Genomic DNA, 18,339 nt, shown 5'->3' on the forward strand with positions numbered 1-18,339 from the left:
AACCAGACGATGCTCCCAGTGTTCCCAGTCCAAGGAACATCATGTACCATGAACATGTACCTGAAGGTTTTGCCCGAATGTCCCTGCTGAAAGGGAGAACTCTGGGAATAGAGCTGCTGTCCTCCGGCTGTAGAGGAGGGAACCATCATCTTCTTATCTCCCGCTTCACACATGGACAGAGAACAAACAATAGATGATCACACCATGAAGTTAATAATGGGTTTGAAGCCTCTGCTAACACCTAACTGTGCTGTGCACTTGCAAACTGTCTGCATGTCATTGCCATGAGGCCCTGCATGTACTCAGTTAGTGATGCAGGGAAACAAACAGACGGTGTGTCCGTCTCCCGTTAACAACAGCTGGAGTTTGTCAAGCTGAGAGGCCAGGAGCTTTTTCTGTCTGCGCAGGTGATTCATCACTGCAACAAATAAGCCGTGTCTCACTGACCAGCAACAGAAATGTGGTCCAGTTTGTCCTGTTAAACAGCAGATGTGTGTGCGATATTAACATCTTTGTGGGGACCTAAAATTGGAAGTTTACTATAATTGTGGGGACCAAAATCCCGGTCCCCGTGAGTTTGAAAGCATTGTTGAGCCTCAAAATGTTACAATTAGGTTATGGTCAGGGTCAGGTCATTTTTGATGGTTAGGGTTGTGAAAAGCAGCCAGGGAAAGGGTGACATGTCCCCACAAGGATATAAATACACACGTGTGTGTGTGTGTGTGTGTGTGTGTGTGTGTGTGTGTGTGTGTGTGTGTGTGTGTGTGTGTCATACAGCCGGAGATGCTGGTGTACATGTCAGCAAAACGTGGATCTCTTTCCTGGGAGAACAGGGCTTCTGTCTTGTCGATGTTTTTTCCAGCCTCATGAACTCCACTGCCGACGCTGGCCACGGGGACCTGAGGGTACAGTTTTGCGTTTCAGGCACGATTTAACCAACAAAAAAATGCAGTAAACACATCTCAGGCTGGATGCTGATTGGTTTAAAAGTATATTTAAAAAAAACAACTGCAACCTAGACAACATGAAGACAAGCTGCCGAGGTTTCTCTTATCAAACACTGTCAACGTCAGCATCTCAGTTCACCTCACTGCTGTCATGTTTGTCACCTCACAAACAATGGAAACAGGAAGCCACAAATGTCCGATTTTTATGTAAATCCTTTCACATAAAAACCCTCAAAATGCTTCAATAACTGGGTCTAATTACATCGAATCCCAAAGGAGAGGTTACCTGGGAAAGATCGTAGGCAGTCAGTCCATCTCTCTGTTGGACCTCGAGCTCTGCCTGCTGCTGTTGTAGCTGCCTGAAAGCACCACAAACACTTTAGACACATGTTGTACTCACCACATGATGTAATGATCAATTACATCAACTCTAAATTTAATACAATAAGAAAAATAATAATATTCATATAGAGTATAAAGTACAGGCACAGCCAAAGACTTCATGTCAGTATTTTAGGTTGTTGACAAACATACAAACATGTTTCTCCTGAAGACTCGAGAACCCTCAACTCAGCATCCTGCTCTGTTGAAGAAGACCTACAACGAACAGCGAGTCCAAAGGCTGCCAGCAAAATGTTCAGTCACGCAGTGTGTGTGTCGACACACAGCAGTGCGATTTACTCATGAGTACATTTTGCTAAAGAACATTGTGACTGAGTGATACATGATTTCTTCATGAGAGAATCTGTTAAATAATGATAGATCGATGCTTCCGTTATTCTCTGCTTTATGAAAGGAAAACAGAGAATAATCCATCCCAGACTTCATAAAACAGTCATCACAATTGACAAGTGATTGGTGTAAAGAAATAGGATTATTCAAAGTGCTCTGTAGAGACTTTATCATTATTCAGTTTAGCTCCATCCTCAGGTTAAGGGTCGCTGCACTGCAGCATTATTTGATTTCACTTCAGTCAGAAAGCCTTAATAAACGCTGGATCATCTCCACAGCAGGAAGAGGAAATACAAGCTGACAAGATGAGTAATAATCATTTCTTCTCACTCGATATGTCAAAAACTGTTTTTTTAATGAAATAATTGTTAATATGTGCAAATAGAAATTATTTGTTTTCAAAAGAAAATTAGCATGTTTAGAATCACAATGTTAAAAATCCCTTGTTCTGTTACTCTGTAACTAACACCATCGTCAGCTGAAGGACGTTGGTTTGGTGTAACATTGGCTGGTTGAGCATTTATTACATTTATGATAAGACAACATGACCTTGATTGATCTTATTAAACTAGTCTGAATATAACTGACAGCTCCATGCACTCACTGACCAGCCTGAGCTGAAATTAGACCAGTGCAAATAAATTAGATGAACAACACCGACCCACTGGTGCAGTTTTTATCTTTAAAAAGAGAAGTGAGGGGAGTGTCTGACAACACTGTGAACTCCATTCCTCCACATTCCTGCGCTGATGCAGCCTGTCTGCAGAGTCAGCAGTGAAGAAACGAGCTAATATTAGCCTAACGAGTCCACTATTTACTAATCTTAACAAAGGACCAGTACAGCAGATATTCTGTACAACCACACAGGAGGGCAAAAAACAGACTCTGCTTGTTACAGTCAAGAGACCCTTAATGTTTTGAAGGAGCCAGACTTTCTTGTGATGTTTATAGTGATGTTCTCCAGGCTATCTGACTTTCTTTCTGTATTCTTCTTCGGGCAATGGCAGCTTTTTTCACTCATGTTCAGATTTATTTCCCCTTTTGTTAATTCAAATTAAGGAATGAATGACAACTTATCAAAGAATCACTTTTAAATTCTAACTTTAGGCTTTGTAACATTTAGCCTGTTCCAAAAACACATCATTTCTTCCCATTTCCTTAGTTGAACATCAAGAAGGTGATTCCCAAAGAGCTATAGTCAAAACTAGGGATGCACCGATACCGATACTGGTATCGGGTATCGGGGCAGATACTGTAAAATGTGTGTGTACTCATACTCGTAAAAGTTAACCAATACCATGAACCGATACTAGCTTATTTCATTAATCAGAGGGTGGCTTGTCATTTCTGTTGTAGTTTTTTAGATTGGCCACTAGGGGGCCAATTATTATTTTATTTATTATTTATTTAATAATAATAATTTTGTTTGTTTGTTTACAATATGGAGACACTGCAACAATTTAAAAGTTTATTTTATTCTCAAACCTAATTTGTATTTATTTTATTCCAAACAGAAGTGTTTATTTATTATTCTGAAAGCTCGAGACAGTGCCAATAGTTCAGTGATATTTTGTTAAATTACAATGTGGAGACTCTGCAATAATTTAACAGAAGTGCTTATTTTTCACTTGAAATTTTTTTGTGGTCATTTTTATTAAGATTTTATTTTTTATCGACAGGGAATATAATAAAACCTGTCTTCCAATTCATTGTATTTGTGTGTGTGTGTGTGTGTGTGTGTGGTAGAAGTATCGTTTTTTGTACTCTGTATCGGCAAGTACTCAGATCCAAGTATCGGTTTGAAAAAATTGGTATCGTTGCATCCTTAGTCAAAACGTGTCACGTGTCAGCTAGCTATGCAGTAAAATTTGAGTAACCTGTGTCTATGGAGGACAACAGAAAAAGCGGCAGGCCTAAAACAGTATGTGAATTTCAGGTCCTTAAGGAATAGGCAAATGAAATTCAGCAACAGGACTTTAGAGACACATCTGGCCTTTCAGCTGATCCATCTGCTGTTCACTGAATCATAAATTGTGTCAATGGAAAGGTGACTGTGAAGAAGCCATTCTTGACACTAGAGCCATCAGGAGGGGTCATTTTGATCCCATCTTGCAACAAGATGAGGTCAAAATTTTATTAGCAACTTTAAAAACCCTCAAGGTTACATTAGTAGTAATGTCGTTCCTTGAAAAAGTTCATTTGTTTAATCTAGTTTGACACACTCCCTCATTCTGACTCGCTCTGATCGGTCTCAAACTTCAACCCGTGACCTATCAGGCCCTGCAGTAATTATTCATGTTTTATCTAACATATATTTATGTAGCTAGTTTTGGCTCCTTTTGATGGAAAAAATTATTGTTTACACATATTTTGTGTCAAAATATGTGTAAACAATAATTTTTTCCATCCACCCCAGAATTCACTAATTCATGAATGAGCACATTTTAGGCTAAATCATTAAGGAGAGGATGGGGTTTTAACTTAACAGAGTTAAATACACTTTTAAGATATCAGGGAGTTAAAATGACCCCTGTAGTGGGTCATAAACATGGTGCTGGGCATCTTGTCACAATTGATGAATGAAGGCCACAGACCGAAACACACGGGTCAAGTAATAAAGCTCTTCTTTTACTACCAGTGTTGCTGGAGCTTCAAACTCTTTACAGTTCTCCTTTTATCCCCCCACTGTAGCCGTTTTGATTGATGGTCTTAATACATTACATTATTAGATAAGTAGTGGAACACAGAAAGAACATACTTCACATTAGTGTTGGTGCAGATGATGTACTCGATCTCGTCAGAGTATGGGTTCTGAAAGGTGAAACTGCTGGTTCGGATCAGCATCCACTCTCTGTTTTTCATCCGGAAACGATACATCACTGACAGGACCTGACCCTTCAATTTCACCACCTACAGAAGCAAGACAATCACAATTTAATACAGCATTGACCGTGTTTTACGGGCGATCGTGGCTCAAGAGTTGGGAGTTCATCTTGTAATCGGAAGGTTGCCGGTTCGAGCCCCAGCTCCGACAGTCTCGGTCGTTGTGTCCTTGGGCAAGACACTTCACCCGTTGCCTACTGGTGGTGGTCAGAGGGCCCGGTGGTGCCAGTGTCCGGCAGCCTCGCCTCTGTCAGTGCGCCCCAGGGTGGCTGTGGCTACAATGTAGCTTGCCGTGAATGGGTGGATGACTGGATGTAGTGCAAAGCGCTTTGGGGTCCTTAGGACCAAGTAAAGCGCTATACAAATACAGGCCATTTACCATTTATCAGGTGAGTTGGAGACAAGTGTGTCAAAAAATCAAAATAATATGACAACAGCCTTTTTTGTGTTTCATCTCAGAACAATTCACTTTAAATTTGCAGTTGAGGGAGTGTGAAACCTTCAATTAGCCTTCCTGCTATCAAGCATGTAATTATACCATTTTAGCATGCCAGTATTCACCAGGCCAAGAACAAAAGGGGGAACCTATTTATTCCATCTAAGTGCTTCAAGTTGTCAAGGAAATCAGTTTGATCTGGCAGGAGAATGTTAAAATATATCATTTGCAGCTGTTTTAAAATGTCATTTAATAATAAGGTTTTGAGTTGAGCTGTCGTAGTAATGCTTTCAGTGTGACCCAAGTTTCCTTTCTCTGAGGAAATCACTCGGCCTATAGTCTGAATAATGAAAGCTCTCCAATTCTTCTCAATGTGAAATGCATCCAAGTTGACTTTGGGATGGAGGGAGGCCAGAGTAGCCCAGGATTAGTTTCCACCCCCAACAGACATGGGGAGGAAAGAGGAGACGAAAACATTTTCATCTTGTAAAATCCAGCCATGAAAAACTCAGTGATATGTTGTTGCTTACTGGGGTGTCTCTATCAAAACAAATGCACCACATCACAAAGTGAAATGTACCACATGGCTTTATCAATGAGATCAATCAATAAACCACATGCTCAAAATCAAATAAAGAAGTTACCAGATATCCCTCCCCGTCCGTCCGGTCCCTCCGGCCTATTTTATTGGGCACTTAGAGAATTAAACTTTACTTCATTACGTTATTTAATCTGCATGATCCGGTATCCATTTGTCACAAAGCTGATTTTTAAACTTTGTAAACACAGAAATAAAGTGACGTCTTTCTCATTCTGTGGTAGAGAATATGGGAAGATTTTCTTTGATCTTTGGAGGTGATCATTATTGATCTCAGAGTCCTCACCCAATAACTTTGAGCAAAAGGTGTTTCTACCCCGTATTTTGATCATTTATTGACGTACGTACATCATAAGTACATATACTTGTGAATTACCCTTTTATGTTTGCGTGGTTTCAGACATGAAAGTCAGATTATGCAACTTGATAATTCTGTCTGATAACTTTTAGATAATTTGACCACAAAAACACCTGCCCAAATGCAGACTGGTGACTGAGATAACAACACTGCCTGTGTGAGAAGGGAGGGAACAATTAAATTCATCCATTTTGTTCTGCTTATTCGGGGGCTGGTTTGTGGGGGCCTAAGCAGAGAAGGCCGGACCTCCCTCTCCTTAGCCATCTCTTCTAGCTTGTCTGTGGGAACACCGAGGGGTTAACAAGCCAGCCAAGAGATATAGTGTCTCCAACATGTCCGGGGTCTCATTTTTGCTGTTTGGCTGGACCATTCCAGTGTGAGCTGAAGGCCAGCACCTGATGAAACCAACAGAACCATATCAACTGCAAAAAACCGAGGTGAGAATCTGAGACCAACCAAGTGGAAGCCTTCTGCCACTTGGCTATGCCTAGAAATTCTGTCCATTAAAATTATGAACAGAATCGGTGAGAAATGGCAGCTTGGCGGAGTCCAACACCCAGTGGGAACGAGTCCGACTTATTGCTGGGAATGCTGACCAAGCTCTTGCAGAGATTGTATAACGGTTGATATATGGCCCATAGCAACAGGCCTAACGTACTCCCGAAGCACCTCCCACAGAATACTTTACGGGACACTGTAAAACGTCTTCTCGAAGTTCACGACATGCAGACTGGTTGGGCAAACTCCCAGACAACCTCAAGTATCTTTGAGAGGCTGAGGAGTTGTTCCAGTGTTACGCGATTTGGACAAAAAGCACATTGTCCCTCCTGTATCTGAGGTTTGACTAACGGACACACTCTACTTTCCAGCACCCATGCATAGACTTTCCCAGAGAGGCCGAGGAGCGTGGCCCCCCTCTAGTTGGAGCACACCCTCTAGTCCCTGTTATTAAAGATGGGAACCATCGCCCTGTTCTGCCAATCCAAAGGTACCGCCCCAGATCTCCACAGAACATTGCAAAGGCGTGTCAACCAAGACAGCCCTACAACATGCAGTGCCTTCAAGAACTCAGGGTGAACCTCATCCACTCCATGGGCCCTGCCACCAAGGAGTTGTTTTACTGCCTCAGTGACCTCACCCCCAGCGATGGACAAGTCATCCCCCTAGTCCCCAGATTCTGCTTCCTCTATGGAAGACGTGTCAGTGGGATTAAGGAGGTCCACTGCCTGACAAAATCCTCAGTTGAGTTGTGAAGTCTCCCAATAGGACGGCAGAGTCCCCAGGTGGGGCACCCTCAAGCACCCCACTCCGGGACTACAAGAAGGCCGGGTACTCTGAACTGTCATTCAGCACATAAGCACAGGCAGGAAGTCAGGGCCGTTGCCCAACCTGAAGGTGCAGGTAAGAAACCCTATTGTCCACCAGAATAAATGCAAACATACAAGCAGGAAGCCGAGCAGATACCAAGATACCCACCCCAGCCCGCTGCCTCTCCCCAAGGGCAACTCCAGACTTGGACAGATTCCAGCCTCTCTCCAGGAGACTCTATCCAGAACCGGGATCCAGAGTCCAGGTGTGTTGAGGTGAGCCAGACCTTATCTAGCCAGTACCTCTCAACCTCTCAACCAACTAGCTCAGGTTCTTTCCCACCACAGAGGTGACAATTTATGTCCTAATCACTTGTCTCGGTAGCTGGGGATCAGTCCGCCAGGGTCCCCGCCATTGCCAATCACCTGGCATACACTGCACAGACTCCTACAGCGTCTCCAGCTAAGGCCTGGCTCCAGGGCAGGGTAGCAGAATTGTTCCCTTGATTTTTCACTCATAGCGGTCTACTGAATCGCTCTTTGTCTTGTCCCTCAGCAAGGACTAATTTGCCATGGGAGAAAGCCCCCCCAACAACATAACCACAGGGATCCCTGGTACACGCAATTCTTAGAGGGGCAATTACCGTAATTGTCGGGCTTTTTGCACAAGCTTTGAACCCTGCGGCTTTTAGTCAGGTGCGGCTTTTCTAAGGATTGTCCATGATTTTTGTCATATCGTAAGACGATTTGTTTTGTTTGTTCCGCTGTTGTACGGCACTACGTTGCCTGGCGGAAGGGCATGTGATCAGACACACAGTATCGGGGTTCAAGAGTGGTATGTTGGTCACATGTCCATCCGCCAGGCAACATAGTGCCGTACAAGTAGCGCGAAAAACAAACTTCAAAGTAGCGCTACGCGTTCAGTGGGAGGCGTGGATGACGAGCGGCGATAAACTTGCAAAAAGCAAGTTATGCTCAACTCCACCGGTGGATTCTGACAGCGTGGAAAAGTGTGAAAACATCCATGATCACCAACGGATTTCGAAGGGCTGGACCCCTTCAGAGGGTGTTCGACTCTGACACTGACAACGAGGATTTCTTTGGTTTTGAAAGTGACAACGAAGGAGAGAAGCGGAGAGTGGATGACGTAGCCATCCTGAGCGCCTGTTCGTATCCGACACTGGAGAAGAGGACTTTGGTGGTTTTAGTGCGCAGGAAGATGGTGGTGAATGACTGACTTTTCTTCTTGTTAAATCCGTGTCACTGCACCTGAGCCTAAAAGGTAGGCCGAATCTATTTCTCTGGTGTGCTGTAGGTTATTGTTATGTACTACATTTGTTACTCATTTATGAAGCACAGTACATGTTTGGTACTTGTAATTACCGCTACTTGTACATATACCTAAAGAGTTATGCAAATATGTACCCATAACTTGTTTTTCTAAATATTAATAAAAGGGGTGTGTCTCCAAACAGCCATCTCTTTCCTGACAATTCGCTTTGTGCATATTCTCTTACATATGATAAGTCAACATTGAAACACCTGCGGCTTTTAGTCAGGTGCAGCTAATGTATATACAAAACAGGATTTTCCCCTGATTTTAGCTTGTGCGGCTAATATTCAGGTGCGCTTTGTAGTCCAGGAAATACGGTAAGTTTATCAGAAAAGATTTTGTACAAGTAGTACAAACTCATAATACAATCATAGTTTGGAAGTTTGGGATCTTAACCCTGTTGGAGGTATCGTTAGTGGCTTTTCTTAGAATCCAAGTCCATGTGTCCATGCATGTGGAGTGTTTCCTCTGCATCCATCCACAAATGTGCCCCATAGTAGAGAGCGGTAGTTGGAAAACTTACACTTTGATGTTTTCCGAATTTATGTGAACTATGCACCAATGGGTTAGGCCTAGAACTCTGTTAGAGGCAAAGGTTTTAATCACCAAGTCAAGTTATGATATTCCACTAGAGTATGTAACCTTTCAGAAAATTAAAGTTAAGCCTCTACATGATCACAATCAGTTTTACTTGTGACAGAGAAATGAAAAAGTGGTCGACATAAGCACAATACACGATCAGTAAACCCAATCATCTGCAGAGAGACAGCTTATGGATCACTGTGTCTGTAAAAGAGTTGTTGATGTACTTTGTATTTGTGTGTTACTGGATTTCTCCTCTCCCCATTACTTATCTTAGACTGATCAAGCCTGACCTTTCCTGATCAAGTGTTTGTATTGTACTTGTGATAGTGATCAGTAACTAAACACCACAACTGCTGTGTTTCATTGTTTGAGCTAAGCTCAAAGGAAACAGGAACACATGGAAAAATCCACAGCAGATGAAAAAAACGTGTTCGTCTAGGAATGAAACATGTTGGATGACTGATGCTGACAGGAAAGAGCTTCATGAATATGGATGGATGAGCCTCTAATGACTGCTTCAAAGTAATATCCAAATTTCCTCTAAGAATGTATTCAGCTGTGTTTATATCCTCCCTGCCAGCCCAGGTAATCTGATGTAAAAGCTTCTTCTGCTGACGGTGAATGGGTACAGAAAGACCTAACAGAAGTGTTACGTTTAAGGAAAAAGCTACAGCGCAGTCTTACCTGTTGAAAACTTTCTCTCAGGTGGCTCTGGTCTTCAGGATGGCAGAACTCCAGAATATCTTTCCCCAGCAGGTCCTGAAGGACAAGACAACAGTCAGCTGTTAGGAGCTTATTCTTGCTTTATCAATTATACCAAATTAATTCGGAGTGTATGCATTTCTTTTCATGGCAGATGTTATAGATGTAATTATATTTGAATAAAGCGACTAAAAAGAAAAAATATCAACAACAATATAACAGTTATATTAGAGTGAGATGACCTTCAACAAACAGGATGTGTTTTTGTATCCTAATATAACAAACAGATGACTCAGTTGTATTTCTTAAGTCAGTCAGGAGAAGCAGTCAATAAAAGTCTATACTAGCAAGTAGTCGTGAAATGAACGTAAATTCTCTGTTCTCCTTCTTCCTGTTTGTACTTTTGTAAAACAATTCTTGAGTGTTGTGCTGGGTCACTCATCAATCATCCATCCATTTATTTTCTTAACCGCTCATCTTCTTCGGTGACATGGCAGGGCTGGAGAATATGCCTGATGTCACTGGGTGAGAAACAGGGTACATCTTCCAGTCCATCCACAAGGCAAACAAAGACAGACACCTGCATACGCTTAGATTCATACATAGGCAATCTCCCTAATTTCAAATAATCAATGAAATTAACAAGGATGTCTTTGGACTGTGGGAGGACTGTGAATGAAAGTTAAAATCTAATGGTCACTGTTGGTGACTTACTTATGGAATGCCAGGACTGCCATAATGAATTAATTAATTAAATACACCATTAAATAATTAATTAAGTGTGGCAATAATTAATTAAAATTGGAAATAATTAATTATTTTTTAACACATTTAATTAATTAATTAAATACACCATTAAATAATTAATTAAAATGGGAAATAATTAATAAATTTTTTAAACACATTAATTAATTAATGACACATTTCATTTTGGCACAGTTGACTCCTTCAGGTCTCACCATAAATTTATTTTATCTGTCAACCTTACTCATCAAACTCAGGGGGCGGGGTTAACGCTGATCGAGTCAAGACTTTGGCCTGGTGGCCATTGTTTTTAGCACACAACAACCGGCATGTTGAAACTAACAGGACTGAACTTTGATAAATCCTGTTTGTGTCTCACCAAATACCGTTTTAATATTTTTTTACGATGCATTATTTTGCATTATTTTACACTGCATAAAACACATTAACAACATGATAACACAACTGTCGTCTTGTAGAGCTGGGCGACATAAGATTTTTTTCATATCACGATATGTTTTTTTCATTTCAGGCGATAACGATATCACGATATAAGCCAAATAACGATATTTGTAAGATTTAAATGTGCCGTTGCTCACAAGTAAAATGTGAAATAATCAGCAGCTTGTTTTGATTTAAATATTTATTTCCCATAATAAGTTCAACAGGGTAGATGTACTTAAGGAACATGAGACTTTTTCAGATAAATAAAGGCAAATATTGCAAACTACACAAAAGGCAGCCGCTAAAGTTTAAGTTTCAAAACAGAACAAACAAAACAGACTAAACTGTCAATTCCACTTAGAAACAAAATATTAATTCTAAAAATAAATCTTAGTTTGTTTTACAGAAGAACAAAATTGACTAACTTTTGTCAATATCAATATCTGACAAAAGCCGAATGATGAATCAGCGCTTCCAGTCAGAGATTGAGCATGCACCGCTTTATTGTATTTCCAGACTTGCTTTCGGCACATTTACAGTGCGCGCTACTCTGTTTTTGTCAGACTTGAAATAGCCGAAATACCTTCACACTACAGAACTTCTGTGGCTCTTCTGTTCGACAATCTCTCCGGCGTTGGAACCATCATCTGTTTTCTCTTCGGTAACCTTCGCTCACGCTCTCGGTTGATTTTTCTCTAGTCGGCGCACTCATTTCCTCCATTACCCGGGCGGCACGGCGGCTGGCTGCTTCCCAAACAAATACACATGTGCGGCTTGGCACTTGTGCTGTACGTAACAAGTCACGTGACGTGACGCTGCGGCTGTGATTGGTTCGGCTCTGCGCTACTTAATTTGGACTGGCTGTTCTTTTTTTTTTTTTTTAAGAGGACAAGAGCGGCGAGGTCTATCGCAATAGTTTAACTTTTCTATCGAGAAAAGGTTATTTCGCAATACATATCGTTATCGTTCTATCGCCCAGCTCTATCGTCTTTATAAGTTTTCATGACATTCATAGTACAAAGTCTGACCTGAGGCTGATAACCAATGACACTGATGCAGCGTGGATCCACAAAAGTGATGACACCATCAGAGTTGTGACGTGACAGGAACTCTGTGGGAACTGACAGGCCATTCATATCCATTGAGACTGGAGAGCTGGTCACCTGAGGAAGCCCCACACACACATTTAACGCCATTTAGGTGCATGAAGAAGAGATTCAAGAAGGTTAATGGGGGTTATTACAACCTTCTATTTGGTGATCTGACTGCCAAACGTGGTAAAGAGAAAAACTAAGCAATTTGTAGTGCTTCAGTGAAAACAAAGAACAAAATATTTATGATTCAATATCAACCAAAAGTTTGAAAAAACACATTGCGTAAAAGTTACAAATTGATTTACATGTCACTAAGTGAAATAAATATTTGATCCAATATAACACAGCCAGGATTCTGGCCCCAAAGATGACAATAAATCAATTACTGATACTCCTGATATCAAAATATTAGGCATATACATCAAAATTGATCACAGAATTGATTTCTTTTCCTCTGCGCCACTATGGGCAAGACAAAAGAGCCGTCAAAGGACGTCAGGGACAATACTGTAGACCTGCATAGCACTCTGAGCACGCCTGAGCTTGTCTGATCTCGGAGGCTAAGCAGGGTCGGGCCTGGTTAGCATTTGGATAGAAACCGCCTGGGAATTTCAGGTGCTGTAAACTTGGGGGTGGCTCAGGGAAAAATCCCTGGCTGCTCCAGTCTGCATGCCCAATATCCTCGGACAAAATATTAACCCAAAGTTGCTCTCCGTATGAATGTTCGATAGGAAAAAGCGGATAGAAAGTGCTTGTTGGGTGAGAAGGTGGCAACTTATTCGTGAATGGAAAAAAATATCAAACCAACATCAATCGCCTTCAGTCTAGAGCTCCATGCAAAATCATGGCGCATGAGGTGAGGATGATTATAAAGGCAGGTGGGACCACATTCATTAAGAACACTTTTGAGTCAACTTTCAGACCCCTGTGGAACCAGCGTCCAGTTTAGACTGGAAACAAACACCCTCTACTTTTAAGATTAGAATTTAAACTTTCCCTTTTGATAAAGCCTACAGCTAGGCTTGGATCAGGTGACCCCGAATCCCCATGTTGCTGGTGTCTTCCATGATGCACTGACAAACAAGCTGTGACAGATGGCTGCCCCTCCCTGAGTCTGGTTCTGCCTGAGGCGTCTTCTTGTTTTCCTTCCCAACATTACCAGGTGTTGTTCATGGGGGTCATTTGAATGTTGGGGTTTTCTATGTGTCATTGTAAGGTCTTAAAACAGAAAATGTCTTGAGGCAACTGTTGTGATTTCTTGCTATGCAAATAAAATTGGATTGAATCATAATGTTGCAGTGTCTGCAAATTCCCCAGTCTCGAGAAGGCACATGAACAGGCCTGTCTTAAGTTTGCCAGTAAACATCTACATGAGTCAGACAAGGCTTCGGAGAAAGGGCTGTGGTCAGATGGAAGAAAAATCGAGCTCGACCTGCCATGTTTGGAGGACAAGAAATGCTGAGTAGGATTCAAAGAACACCATCCCCATAGCCAAACTCGGAGGTGGGAAACATTATGCTTCGGGGTCGTTCTTCTGCTAGAGGTCTTCATTGCATTAAGGGGCCAATGAACGGGGACATGTACCTTAAAACGCTGGACGAGAAACTCCTTCCTCAGCCAGAACACTGAAGATGAGTCGTGCGTGGTCTTCCAGCACGATAATGACCCAAAACATACTGCCAATGCAACATAGGAATGGCTAAAGAAGAACCATAATGTCAAGCAATGTGGGCGACCGTGGCTCAGGGGGTTGGGAAGCATATCTGTAACCGGAAGGTCGCCGGTTCGATCCCTGGGCTCTCTGTCCTGGTCGGTCGTTGTGTCCTTGGGCTTTACTTTACTTTACCCTACCACCTACTGGTGTTGGCCAGAGGGGCCGATGTGTCAGCCTCGCTTCTGTCAGTCTGCCCCAGGGCAGCTGTGGCTACAACTGTAGCTGCCTCCACCAGTGTGTGAATGAATAGTGGAATTGAAAAGCGCTATATAAATCCAATCCATTATTATTATTAAGCAGTGGGCTACCCAGTTTCCAGACCTCACCATAGCTAAGTGACTTCAAGAGTTCCTGTTAAGAGGAGTCCAAATCAATCCTAAAATGTGTGTGGCGTGGTGCGGTTTGTGGCTCAGCTGGTTGGGTTCAAGGCTGTTTGGCAGCCAGTCGTCATGAGCCAATCATGCCTCCCGTATTTTAGGAGGACGGCAGAACCTGGAAGGGAGGTGAACTTGAGGAGCAGAAGCAGACAGTGAGAGCGAATGAAACAGCTGGAAAGCTGCTTCATGATGAGTACTGGTATCCAAGCAACCTTAAATAAAGTGTCACATTGGTCAGAGCTTAAGTGCAATGGGCCGTATGTCCACAGTGTGTAAAGCTGGTGATCAAATACAGGAAACATCTTACTGCTGGGCTTGCCAACAAAGGTTTCTCCACCAAGTACTTAGTCGTGCTTCGTTTGGGGATCAAATACTTCACACAGTGAGACGCAAATCAATTTATAAATTCTATGTAACGTGTTTATTCTGACTCTCTTCATAGCTATTGTTTGATACTAGGGATGTGCTTAACTAATTGTTACTACTGTCACTAGTCGGTACCAAATCTACTATATGTTTAATCTAATTGGGGCGATTGTGGCTCAAGAGTTGGGAGTTCGTCTTGTAATTGGAAGGTTGCCGGTTCGAGCCCCTGCTTGGACAGTCTCGGTCGTTGTGTCCTTGGGCAAGACACTTCACCTGTTGCCTACTGATGGTGGTCAGAGGGCCCAGTGGCGCCAGTGTCCGGCAGCCTCACCTCTGTCAGTGCGCCCCAGGGTGGCTGTGGCTACAACGTAGCTGCCATCACCAGTGTGTGAATGGGTGGATGAGTGGATATGTAAAGCGCTTTGGGGTCCTTAGGGACTAGTAAAGCGCTATATAAATACAGGCCATTTACCATTTTACCATTTAATTGTTTTACATTCAATTGATGCCCAGTGTCGGAAAAATGAGATTGCAGATAAGAAATGGCTCTCCCTTAGCGATAGGGTGAGGAGTTCAATCATTCAGGAGTCGTTGCTCCACATTGAAAGGAGCCAGTTAAGGCAGGTGCCTCCTGGGTAAGGTGTTCAGACCAGGGAGGTCCTATCGGGAGGGGACCCTGGAGTAGGCCCAGGACTCAGTGGAGAATATAGCTATCGCGTGCCTGGGAACGCCTCGACAATATAATATAATATTAAAAACAATGTAAACATCTCCCATAAATGAGGATGCTACGGCAATTCAATGAGAATTTAAAATAACCCCTAAAAAAAACGAACGTATTTCACTGTACATTAATTTTAAGTTATTTGTCTAATCAACATCGTTTGCCTCGTTGAATACAAAAGACAATTATATATTTCATGGTGCTGGAAATACCTCCTCTCGCTCACTGCTCTCCTCTGTTTGCTTCTTGTTTCTGTGCCTGAGTAAATGTAAGACATGTACACCTGAAGTCCATCAACTCATCTGCAGGAGTACATCTATCCCAGTTCACTTTACATTGGATCACTCTTCCCACTGCTGAGTTTAAATACTAAAGCTATGCTAACAGACACCTGTGATAAAGCTCTCGGCACACATCTTGCAGTTATTCATTCAACAGATCGTTGGAGAATTTTATGCATGCTATACATTTACATAGTCTACCACTTTCTGAACACTTTACAACAATATCACTTATAGTTGCAGAATAATCAAGGAGGGAAGAGTCCTACTCATCTTACAATAACTCAAATTAAGTGAGCTTTTCAGAACAAACCATTCTTTCAGACATTTCTAATGGCAGACGCTACGGCGAGGTGCTTGATTTTATACACCTGTGGACCTGAAAACTCTGAGAGATGTCCATATGGAACACATAAAAACACACAAACACAGCCATTCCTTCCATTTTATCAAAGTGTTTAAATTGTTTGTGTCACCACACACCTGCAGTCTTCCAATAGCCACTAGGCAGTACTTTCCAGTCTGACCCGCCTCTGTGTCTTCTTCTGGTATAGTCATACCTGAGCACAAGAGAAAGAAAAAGAGCAAGGTGTGAAACATGATGTGTGTTTTTTGTCAAGTACTGACGGATCCCTCTGTGGGAAGTGTTTACTCAGGAGAAGAGATTTTTGAGTGAAACAGATTTGCTCTGAAGGCTTAGAAGTGCTGATGTTAAGCCCATCATGGGAAATGTCTCTGCCAGCTTAAAGTGATGTGCTGGAGATATTGGTTGAGACTTAGTATACTGTGAGTGCAGTCTCATGTTTTACTGAAACATGGTTGAATCATCGCCCGACTCCAATGTGGATCTAACTGGTTTCACCCTTATACTGTGTGATAATGTCAAAGATTGTCTGCAACTAAACTCCCAGTCAGGAAACGGACACCTGATGCTACTGGAGCTCTGAGGGCGCCTGCTCTGAACGTGCTGGTGGAAACAGATAGATTGACATGAACTTCTGTAAACACACAATAATACCCACAAAGACTGTATGCTGTTTCCACAATAACTAACTAGTGACATGAAGGCAATTTCATGTCACTGTGAGGAACCTTGGAGTCATTTTTGACCAGGATATGTCCTTCAACGCACATATTAAACAAATATGTAAGACTGCGTTCTTCCATTTGCGCAACATCTCTAAAATTAGAAATATCCTGTCTCAGAGTGACGCTGAAAAACTAGTTCATGCATTTATTACTTCCAGGCTGGACGACTGCAATTCATTATTATCAGGATGTCCAAAAAACTCCCTGAAAAGCCTTCAGTTAATCCAAAATGCTGCAGCAAGAGTCCTGACAGGGACTAGAAAGAGAGAGCATATTTCTCCTGTTTTGGCTTCCCTTCATTGGCTTCCTGTTAAATCCAGAATTGAATTCAAAATCCTGCTCCTCACATACAAGGTCTTAAATAATCAGGCCCCATTTTATCTTAATGACCTTGTAGTACCATATCACCCTATTAGAGCACTTCGCTCTCGCTCTGCAGGCCTACTTGTTGTTCCTAGAGTATTTAAAAGTAGAATGGGAGGGAGAGCCTTCAGTTTTCAGGCCCCTCTTCTGTGGAACCAGCTTCCAGTTTGGATTCAGGAGACAGACACTATCTCTACTTTTAAGATTAGGCTTCAAACTTTCCTTTTTGCTAAAGCATATAGTTAGGGCTGGACCAGGTGACCCTGAATCCTCCCTTAGTTATGCTGCAATAGATGTAGGCTGCCGGGGGATTCCCATGATGCATTGAGTTTTTCCTTTCCAGTCACCTTTCTCACTCACTATGTGTTAACAGACCTCTCTGTATTGAATCATATCTGTTATTAACCTCTGTCTCTCTTCCACAGCATGTCTTTATCCTGTCTTCCTTCTCTCACCCCAACCGGTCGCAGCAGATGGCCGCCCCTCCCTGAGCCTGGTTCTGCCGGAGGTTTCTTCCTGTTAAAAGGGAGTTTTTCCTTCCCACTGTCGCCAAAGTGCTTGCTCATAGGGGGTCATATGATTGTTGGGTTTTTCTCTGTATCTATGAAGCGCCTTGAGGCGACATTTGTTGTGATTTGGCGCTATATAAATAAAATTGAATTGAATTGAATTGAATTGAATTTCCAACTAGAAAAGGGTAACGTTCAGAGATGGATGGGGAATCGGTGCCATCTCTGGCTTCAACAAAAAGAAAAGAGCCATTTAACCCTTTAAAACCGGTCAGAGCAGCACGCTCTGTTTTGCGTAACTATTTTTAAATCCCGGTAGCTCTGCAACCACGTGAGCTAGCGCAATAATTTTTTTTGCATATGAAACCGGAGGAGTTGTACTTACATCTTATGCCATCAGCTTGTCCTCGGTCACAGTTTCCTTCCACATATAGCTTTGCAAAAACTGCATAAAAAGCACTTGCAGCAACAAAAACATAATATTACAGAAACACGCTTTGCCGATCCGATCAGCTGTTTGTAACACTTCCTATGTCCATCAGTGCGAACTATCGCATGTCCGCCATGACCTGCCCGAAACCGGAAGTGACATCATTTTTGAATTTAGTTTTTTACCATCAGGGCCTCATGAGCCTATACTGGTGTTTTTAAAAGTTATCTTTGACTTTATGACTTTCTGTGTGGTTTCTGGGATGCTTAGGACTCATATTGCACTGCTGGAAATAGTTTATTTTGATGCATATGCTGCTTTTT

At 42.2% G+C, this 18,339-nt stretch overlaps 1 protein-coding gene across 4 annotated transcripts in view; it reads right to left on the reverse strand.

The window, feature by feature from the left end:
* arnt2 (aryl-hydrocarbon receptor nuclear translocator 2) overlaps positions 1-18,339 on the reverse strand; it is a 70,976-nt gene that overhangs the window by 10,327 nt on the left and 42,310 nt on the right. For all 4 annotated transcript variants that reach the window (XM_085165255.1, XM_085165265.1, XM_085165274.1 and 1 more), the window contains 7 exons: positions 16,109-16,185; positions 12,098-12,232; positions 9,864-9,938; positions 4,438-4,589; positions 1,234-1,306; positions 776-899; positions 61-163 (listed from right to left, as the gene is read on the reverse strand). In XM_085165255.1, the coding sequence (XP_085021381.1) occupies positions 61-163; positions 776-899; positions 1,234-1,306; positions 4,438-4,589; positions 9,864-9,938; positions 12,098-12,232; positions 16,109-16,185 (739 nt within the window). The remainder of the gene's footprint in view (positions 1-60; positions 164-775; positions 900-1,233; positions 1,307-4,437; positions 4,590-9,863; positions 9,939-12,097; positions 12,233-16,108; positions 16,186-18,339) is intronic.

The sequence above is a fragment of the Neolamprologus multifasciatus genome, chromosome 1 (genome assembly GCF_963576455.1).
Source record: "Neolamprologus multifasciatus chromosome 1, fNeoMul1.2, whole genome shotgun sequence".
NCBI lineage: Eukaryota > Metazoa > Chordata > Actinopteri > Cichliformes > Cichlidae > Neolamprologus > Neolamprologus multifasciatus.